Source organism: Mustela nivalis (assembly GCF_964662115.1).
Source record: "Mustela nivalis genome assembly, chromosome: X".
Taxonomy (NCBI): Eukaryota; Metazoa; Chordata; class Mammalia; order Carnivora; family Mustelidae; genus Mustela; species Mustela nivalis.
In genome coordinates this window covers 108340145-108350028 of record NC_139040.1, presented here as the reverse complement: position 1 = coordinate 108350028, position 9884 = coordinate 108340145, and the positions used below count along the sequence as shown (strand labels likewise).

The 9884-nt window shown below is 45.3% G+C and overlaps 1 protein-coding gene across 1 annotated transcript; it reads right to left on the bottom strand.

The window, feature by feature from the left end:
* Window positions 1–220: 220 nt before the first annotated feature.
* On the bottom strand, window positions 221–5116 carry NR0B1 (nuclear receptor subfamily 0 group B member 1). The gene is made up of 2 exons (XM_082716476.1): window positions 3920–5116; window positions 221–568 (listed from the first exon to the last, which is right to left on the bottom strand). The coding sequence occupies exons 1-2, from the start codon at window positions 5097–5099 to the stop codon at window positions 324–326; spliced, it is 1425 nt and encodes a 474-aa protein (XP_082572602.1). The 5' UTR covers window positions 5100–5116; the 3' UTR covers window positions 221–323.
* Window positions 5117–9884: the final 4768 nt, after the last annotated feature.

Below are 9884 nucleotides of genomic sequence, written 5' to 3'. Positions count from 1 at the left end.
CATTGTAACATTATAATTTAATATTACAAACGTGACTTTAGCAAGTTCAGTGGAATCACTAAACTCATTAGAGCAGTAGTCAGCTCTTTCCTTGGAGATGTATGGAGATGTGTTACCTGCTGACACATGTGTTTCTCCACCATGAAACAGTATGGAGCAAAGGATTTGCTAATTGTCTACAGCTAAAGTTTTTCTTTAATTGAATACAAAAATATGCATATAAAAATAAGAAAGTTTATTTGTCTTTTTTTTTTTTTTTAACACTTCTGCCCCTGGTTCCTTTTTCTTACATGGTCAGCTGCACCCATGTGGCCCCCACGCCTTCATAACTTCGCACAAAGCATCTCCAGTATCATATCATCCATGCTAACCGAACCAATGATGGGCCTGAAGAACAGTTCCGCGATGACGTTGGCATTGATGAATCTCAGCAGGAAGAGGACACTGTTCAGTTCGGTGATTCTGGCTTGGTGCCTCCTGTGCGTCGTCCTGATGTGGTCGATGAGTATCTGCTGAGTTCCCCACTGGAGTCCCTGAATGTACTTCATGCACTGAAGGCCTGGCAGGCCTGGAGGAGCAAAAGGCAGAAGAGTCCTTTTATTGTCAACAGCTCACTTGGCATTCTTAGCTCATTTAAATATGTCCATTTGTGCCCCTTCCCACATTAAACAAGAGTTTACGTTTCCTGCTTCAAAGGGCTTTCTGGGACAAGGATAAAACGGCCAACCAGTTCTAAGTTTTCAGAAGCACTGCTTCTGAGAATGAAGGATCATCCGATTATAGTCGCTGTTTGTATCCTCACGTGTAAAAACTGCTGGCCCTGGGCCAGCACATGCATGATCATTTAGTCACTGTGACAGTAGAATATCATTTAATGAATTATGGCTCCAGTTCACTGTAGAAATAGGAAGACATTAAGATTATCTCAAGATGTGAGCACTTGACATTTTACCTGTGGGAAACAGGCCATTGTAGAAGGACTACAGGTGTTGCCAGATGACAAGTATTTCACCATCCTCCCTTGAATTTCCCACTAATACCATGATTACCCAGCTGCTGGGGATACACTTCACAGCCACAGTGACTCATGAGTCTCATTCTAATTATTCACTGACAGGCTGATTTTAGTCTTGAGTGCCATAGTAATTTAAGAGATAATACTGGCCATTTAGCTCACTGCACCATGATTTCTGTGTTGGGAGAGACTTTTTTAAAAAACTGATTTTAATGAATATCGCAAAAGCATCTTTTAAGAAATACTAAAGAAAGAGGTTTTTAAAAGCACTGTCATACAGGCATTAAAAAGTAAACATGCAAACATCATCAATTTCAACATGGTTCAAAAGTAACTTTTCAAACAGGGAATGCCTGACCTTCTTGCAGTATTATGTGATAACCCTGGTAAAACTGAATGAAATACAATGTAGGAAAGATAATGTACCTGTAAATTTTATAAAGATGGTGTTAAGAGGAGGCCGCTTTTAAATGTCCTTTGATCCTGCATGACAGTAATATTATTGTAAAGTTCTTTAACTTGTATTGAAGTCATTAACAATTTACTGTGCTGTTTAAGGGACATCAGTGATGATACAATCACTTTCCTTCCCTTTCTTGCAGAATCTAGCAGTGAAGTATTTCATTTATTATTATTTTTTAATTTTTTTATAAACATATAATGTATTTTTATCCCCAGGAGTACAGGTCTGTGAATCGCCAGGTTTACACACTTAGCAGTGAAGTATTTCAAAAGCACCATGGTGACCAACAGAGTAGCAGGACCAGCCTGCATTTAAAAAAAAATAGTAACAGGCAAGTCATTCCTATCATAGGCAAATAGGTCTGATAAAAGGAGAAGGAAAATAGGCCATATCTGTGCTCCAGATTTCATTTCTGATTACCCCGCTGCACACATGAACAATCCCCTACTGCTTACACTCATTATCCAGACTTGAGACCCCGTTTTATTGTCTGAATTCCATTGATGAGGAGAAGAGGAGGCTTGCATCAATCTCTACCAGGAATTTGACCTCTAGGTCTAGATTCATGGCTCCTTAGAACGCCATCTTTTGAACTCCCCATCCCTTTCCTTTGCTTTCATAACACACCCTCTTTTTCCACTGTCCTGCCCCACCCCCCACAAAAGGCAGGCCCATAAAGTAAATTCAGGAAAGACATAATGTGAAGAGAAGGACTCCACAATATTAAAAATAATGTTTACACATAAAGATCGGGGAATACAAAAGGATAAACGTCAAAGAAAGGCCACACACCTAGCAGGTGCATTTGTGTTTAAAACACACTCAGCTTAGCTGATTAAATTCACAGCGAGAGGGTTCAGAGAAGCAGAGAGGGAATAAGGGAGATGCATGTGTGTGACCAAAGTATGCTAAGCAGATTGGAGGGGAAGAGGCAAACCAGTGGAATGTAAAGTTCTGGAAGCTGAGCCCCTGCTTTTCTTTTGTATTCCAACAGAACAGGGTCCATGGGAGATGTTTAAGAACACTGGCTGAAGGAGCAAGAAAACACTGTATTCCAAATGAGCTTAAGAATCACCTTGGGCACTTACGACAAATGCAGATTTTCAGACTCTGGACCATGGCTACCAAACAGAACCTCCAGGGAGGAGCCTGGTAAGACTTTAAACAAGTGCCCCCTACCTCCTGTGCACAGGCAAATTTGGAAAACAATGGTATAAGCAAAAGGTGACCTACAATGATCACAGGAATGAGCTGAGGGCTCTAGGTCTTCAAATGTGAGTTCTGAATGAAATATTATCCTATTAAATAATGCTCTATATACGCTTTGAAAAAATGCAGTCAGGACATAACCGGAGACTTCTGGTATTAGAGAAAAAAAGGTGTGGAGGGAGCATTTTAAAAAACTACTCCAGCTTAAGGTGCCTGGAAACTTTGTGCCCGCTTGTGACCCTTTTGGAGGGATTCTGGTCAAAGACAATGCTAGTAATGGGAGATCCTCAAGAAAAGGTGCTGGCTGGTCCGTGGAGATCTTCTCTCATTTTCTGGTTGGACTCTGTGGCACAGTGTCCAGCACCTAACAGACAACCTGAAAATGTGTCGCGGCAGACATCCCGTGGTGGCAAGGAGACCCATGCTCCATGACTCACTGGCCATTACAATAGAGGACATTTGGGACTAGGCTACCTAATCTGCAGATGGGGTGGAGTGAGGGTGCAGGGCAGAGGGGCTTGATTAGGAGGTCCCTAACGTTTCTGCAAGCTCTAATGGACAGTGCTCCTGCTGGCAGTCCCTAGTGTCTTTTCCCTGCCCCCTTGCTACCCTGATACAGACACTTGGAGAATGACATAGTCCAGCTGCTTAGGACCATAAAAATGATCATTCAGAGGCAGACCCTTGAAAGGCAAAGTCCAGTGTCCTATGTGACTGTGTGTGTGTTGGGGGGATGGTCTAGGACTCCTTAACAAATGTTTCTTATCAACCTGAACAGATTTCCTCCAACAAAAAGTTTTAGTAAATTTCAGAACTCAGTCTCAGAAAGACATGTTGCAGAATTTGCAGTGAACACAAACTTTTTTTTTTTAAATAGTTGTACTCCTGGATTTAAAGGACTAGAGGAGAAGGACCAGCCCGGTGCCGGGATGGCACCAACTTTTCCTTAGTATCAGAAAGAGGTAGAGAGAGAAGTAATAAACCTCGTCAAACAATCCCCCATGCTCTCTGCTGAGTGTCTGGCAGCAGCCTACCCACAAGGAGTGTTTTCTGGAGTTCCCCCAACTCTGCGGAATTACTTGGGATTCTTCGCTGGTGCCCCGACACTCCCCTGACCACCGAAAACTCTTCAGTGCCTGAGTCACTGTTTTTTTTTTTTTTTTTTTTTTTTTTTTTTTTTTTTTTTTTTTTTCTGAACAGAGGAAAGCCTGCGCCCGAGGCCGCGGCCTTACCCGGATTAAAGAGCACGGTCCCCTTGAGGTAGGCGTACTCCTTGGTACTGATGTCCAGGCTCCAGCACTTGGCAAGGAAGCACTTGATGGCTTGGACTTCAGCCGCCGAAGGCAGACGCCCGGCTTCGGGCGGTGATACCAACGGTGGCTGCCGCGGGGGCAGAGGCGGCGGCTCGTCGCCCCCGGTCTCTCGCCGCCTGGTGGTGAGGATCTTCTGCAGCTGGCTAGGCTCCGAGGTCTCCGAGGTCTCCACCGTCTCCAAGTTCAGGCGGTCCTGGGCCAGCTCGAGCAGGAGCAGCGACGCCCAGCAGTTGCGCACCAACACCAGCTGCTGATCCAGAGGGAGCACCTGGAAGCAGGGTAAGTACTTGACAAAGCGCAGCGTCTTCAGCAGGCCGGCCGCGGCTGCCTCGCAGACCACCTGTGGACTGCTGAGGGCCACCCGCCGCTGCGCGCCACACGGCGGGTCCCACCAAGGGGCCGCAGGCTGCGTCTCCGGAGCCCCTTGGGTCTCCTTTGCGCTCGTGGGCAAGTGGGGGAAGATGCCGCCCGGGCTCGGGTGGTCTTCCCCGCAAAAGCAGCAGCGGTACAGGAGCGCCACTGCCTTCCCGCCCGGCAGCTCCTCTCTGCCCCCCAGGCCCTGGGCGACGTAGGAGCGGTTCCACCACGCGCCCCCCGGCCGCGCCTCGGGAGCTTCTGGCGCCACGTGCGTCTGCTTTGCGCTCGTGAGCAAGCTGTAGAGGATGCTGCCCTGGCGAGGGTGGTCTTCACCGCAGAAGCAGCAGCGGTACATAAGCGCCACGGTCCGCCCCGCAGACAGCTCCTCTCTGCCCACAGGCGGCTCCGAGCCGCAGGAGCAGCCCCAGCACGCGCCCCCCTGCCGCGCCTCGGACGCGTCCGGGGCCGCGTGCGTCTGCTTTGCGCTCATGAGCATGTTGTAGAGGATGCTGCCCTGCCGCGGGTGGTCTTCGCCGCAAAAGCAGCAGCGGTACACGAGCGTCACTGCCCGCCCACCCGACAGCCCCTCTCTGCCCACAGGGGGCTCCGAGCCGCAGGAACAGCCCCAGCAAGCGCCCCCGAGCCGCGCCTCGGGCGCCTCCGGGGCCGCGTGCGTCTGCTTCGCGCTCATGAGCATGTTGTAGAGGATGCTGCCCTGCCACTGCTGGTCCTCGCCCGCCATAGCCCTCGGTGCCCGGAACCCAGCTCTGTCCCGTGGCGGCCGCCTGGGATCTATTTATACCAAGCGCGCACGCACGCGCGTCGGCCGTCTCCGCCAGGGCAAGGGCGCGGAGGGGGCCGCGGCGCTGTGCTCCGGTGTGTTCGCCCTTGACCTCAGCCGCTCAAAAGGGACAGATGGTCCTTAAAGGCTGAGAATGGAGGAGGGACGGAGGCACGGGAGCTCTCGAACACTTTCTTCTTTCCTCTCATTGCACCCTTTCCTGCCTCTGGAAGACAGAGCAGAGTGCAGGTAGCAGGTGTTTGGAGGCACTGTTCCAACTCTTTCCATTGAAACCTGGCATCTAATTTGCTCCCTAATTGGAAGGGATTGGGGTGCCTAATGAAAGGGGGAAAATCTACTTGTGCCATCTTTGAATACTTTCATTAAGTGATCAAACTTTGTATGACATATTTTGCATATGGGTAGGGAAGTCTGATTTTTGTGGAACTTGAAAAGTACAGACCACGGACCAGCGGTATGAGCATTACATGGTAACTTGCTAGAAATGCCTAATCTCAGTCCCAGCCAGACCTTCTGACTCTGAATCTGCATTTTAATGCAGCCCCTAGGGAATTTGCATGCACTTTAAATTTTGAAAAGCACTGGTTTAAGGATGCTGTCAAAGCGTTTTGTTTAATTCAATTGATATTCATGAGCACCCACTTTATGTATTAAAGAGCATGAGTGACCAGGATGTAAAAGTGGCTAATATTTGGGGATATAATCATCACAAGGGCTAAGAGGTTGCTACAGTGAGAACTTCAGATTCTTCTAGAGGTGCTAGCTTGGGTAGTTGTATAATTAACATTTCTTCTCCCACCCCTCCTAACTGATTAATGAAAAACACAGGTTTCAGGAAGCCCGGCTCCTTTGATCCTTACTTACCACACAGCCTCCTTTCTTGTGTTCTGTAGAGAAACCGAGATCCGGGTCTTTCCACATTACCATCTGCTCACCTTGTGTAACTGTTTCATCAACCAGCAGCTTAACTTCAAAACCACAACCCTTTAGTCCTCAAATTCTTCATCTCTAAAATGGGAGGTTTGTTTAGTGATTTCGTGGGTCCAGGACTGAAGATTAATGTATACCAGCTGGTCTGGGATTATTCTTCTCCTTTTGGAGTTTCTCTGGGATCTCAAATTCTGAGCATAAGAGGAATACCTAGCAGACACTGATTTGCGTTCAACCTGAAATTTTATTCTGTGTGTGAGAGACCCTAGAACACGGAGGTTAAATCTCCATCACTGACACCAGATTGCCTCAATTTTAATTCTGGCCCTGACACTTTGTAACTCTGTGGCCTTGGGTAATGTATTGGTCTCCTATTGGGGCTGTAACAAATCACCACAAATCTAGTGGCTTTAGGCAACACAAATTTATTATGTTACAGTTCTGGAGGCCAGTGGTCTGAAATCAGTTTCACTGGGCTAAAACCAAGGTGACATTCCTTCTGGACACTCCAGGGGAGGATCCCTTTTCTTGCCTTTTCAGACATCTATAAGCTGCCTGTATTCTTTGGCTCCTGGCCACATCACTCTTACCTCTGTTTCCATCTCTGTTCCCACTCTTTTAAATACCCTTATAATTACACTGGGCAAAGCCACATAATCCAGAATAGTCTCCCCCATCTCAAACTTTGTAATTAAATTACATCCGCAAGGTCGCTTACCATGTGAGATAATATAGCCACATGTTCTGAGTATTAGAATATGGACCTCATTGGGGGGGACATTATTTAGCTTTTCCCAGGACAGTTCCTTAAGCCACCTGTGCCTCAGTTTCCTTACTTGTAAACGACAATAGTGGACAATAGTGTCAATGAGATAATCCTCATACATGAGGTACTCCTGTAAAACATTTGGCTGGTACATGACAAGGGGGAGATCTATCAATCTTTACCCCCCCCCCCCTTTTAATATCATGTGGGATAACTTCAGGGCTAGGTGATATTAGACCCATATTGCCATTATTCAGCTTCTCCTAGGGAAGCCCATCCTCAGTCTCCACCCAGAAGCTGTCTCTTTTTCTTCTGTGTGTCCACATATCTTGGCCTAGACTCAAAACACTGCATGGGTCATCTGGTTTACAACGACAGTATATCTTGGAAATGTTATCTTATTGTCCATGTCATCATTCGCCATTTCCCATGTTCAAGCTACTACTTGGGGTACTGTGATTGCTACTTCAAGGATCTTCCTGCTTGATGAACCCCTGCTATTGGCCTTGCTGAAAAACCTGGCCTACCTCAGTCCCCACCTTAAGTTGCCAGAGAGAGTTATGTTTTATTATGTCATCCTATATTATTTCCTTCCTAACTTTTATCAGACCTCGATATGGTTGATTTCATTATTTGATGCTTGTTGATTGTCTCCCCCTACTAGTATAAAAGTCCCAAGAAGTGAGGACTCAGGCACTCTGTGTCCCAGCAACTAGAACAATGTCTGGCATACTGTAGGTGCTCAAAATATTTCTTGGCCAACTGTACCTTCAGAAAAGGAGGAGAGGCTATAGCTTGTTCTTTTAGCCCAGAAGGCAAGCATTCCCACAGAACTACTGCTACACTGATCCTGGAGGGAGGAGAAATTAGCAAGCTCTGGAGGACTGAGCTTTCTGGAGGCCTTTTTTTTTTTTTTTTGATACTCAGAGTGTTAAGGCACTGTGGGAAAGTAACAAGAGGACTGAATCAACAGTTAAAAGACGCTTTGAATCTGGGCTCTTCCACTCTAAAGATAAAACAAGTCACTTCAGCCTTCACAGTGGTGAAGGAAATGGGGAAAATTCTATTAACTTATGTTAGCAGGTTCTCTGTGTTCTTAGTCATTCAAGGGTTATTATTATTTTTTTCTCCCAATATGGCCCTTGAGAGAAATGTTTGCTGACCTCTTCATTATATTGCAAATATAAAGCAACTTAAGTTTTAGAGCATTTAAGCTTATGTTGGGCTTTTGCCTATGAAACCAGAAAAAGTGCTATAAACTATTTTAATATATGAACCGTAGCCCTCTATAATTCAAGGGTATTTCTAAAACTCTTCATCTTATCAACTTTATTTTTAAAAAATCCTAGTTTAACCCATTTTTTGTTACTTTAGTCATTCACACCTTGCATGTATTTGATGCCTTTGACTTTGACTTTCAGACATTGTCTCAAACTGAAGCTTCAATACACAATGCTGGGAACCATGAACTTGTAGCATATTGGTTATAATTCCTCTTCTTTCCCAGGAACAGAGTCTTCTGATTTTCTTCTTCATGTTTTTCTTGAAGTTGCAATCTTCTATTTGCAACTCTGAAGGACTTTATAGGTTCTTTGGATTGACTGTTTCTAAGGAGAGATTGCCTGCTTGTCCTTCGCAAGTATTCATCCTTAGAAATGTCAGGAGAAACCTGACTTCATCATTCTTCTTTCCTTCCCCCCCCCCCCCATGAACAAATAGCTCCTGATAAAGAAAATCATCGAAGTACAACAGTACAGAAATTTGCACCAAGTCCTGCCAGCTGCTGGTTGCTACCGGATTAGTGAAGACATAACCTTCTAAGGCAGGCACGAGCTTCTTCATTTGATTTGTTCTGTGTCCTCAGACCACTGTGACAGCTAGACAAAAGGACACTCATCAACTGCACCTGTCCTGTGCTGAGTTGGTCCACAACTGCAATTTGGATATTTACACTGAGTCATTGTTCGGTGACCTTGGTCAGTTGGACACCTGCTTTGTAGAATCCATTATCTGTTCCATCTTAGGGTGGGAAGCTGCTCTGCCTGCTCGAATGCAACCTTCAACTTCAAAGTAATATACTTTTTACTAAAGGATGTAGGAGTGGGGATAAAGCCAGGTAAAATTGTAAAGCTGACCCTTGCACAGCAAGCTGGTCTTGACCTAGGAATGCATGACAGTCTGAAACCTGATAGGAATTTTCAATCCAGGCTTAAAAGAGCTGAAATGTATCAAAATTCAGTTACTTCAGTAAACAGGTGACAGGGAGTAACGGTAGTGTTTTTCTTACTCTTCAAAGAACATGTTGGGAAACTATTGTAGAAGAGTGGTTGATAAAATCTGGGAGGTAGCCTCCTTATCTTCTTTTCCAAGACCCAGAATGTTTAAAGCTCTGTCAGTAGAAGAAATATTAGGCTTTAGGTGCTGACTCATGAAACCCCTAAAGAAGATTAAGTCATCATTATTTATTTCCTCCAGATGAACTAAAAAGAAGGTAATCTGCTGCCTTACAGGTCACGTAGGTGCTGAGGTGGAATAATGACCTTTACACTCAGAATAATTCTGGAACATTCTAAAAGCAACTTTCCAAATCAAATGACCACTCCATTTAAGGAAAAAATGTTCACCAAATCAATTAATTCTACCGCATCTATCGATTTTGCATTCATCTGAATACTGGATGTTGATCAAATTATCTAATTAAGTGAGTTGACTGGCAGGTTTAAAAAAATTGCCCCTTTGGCACGTGCACCCGAATGTTTATAGCAGTAATGTCCACAATAGCCAAACTATGGAAAGAACCTAGATGTCCATCAACAGATGAATGGATCAAGAAGATGTGGTATATATACACAATGGAATACTATGCAGCCATCAAAAGAAATGAAATCTTGCCATTTGCGACAACATGGATGGAACTAGAGGGTATCATGCTTAGCGAAATAAGTCAAGCAGAGAAAGACAACTATCATATGATCTCCCTGATATGAGGAAGTGGTGATGCAACATGGGGGCTTAAGTGGGTAGGAGAA

Coding starts and splice junctions, on each gene's coding strand:
- NR0B1 (XM_082716476.1), bottom strand. CDS start 5,099: ATGGCGGGCGAGGACCAGCAGTGGCAGGGCAGCATCCTCTACAACATG. Junction 569..3,919: donor GACCGTGCTCTTTAATCCGG/GTAAGGCCGCGG, acceptor TTGCTCCTCCAG/GCCTGCCAGGCCTTCAGTGC.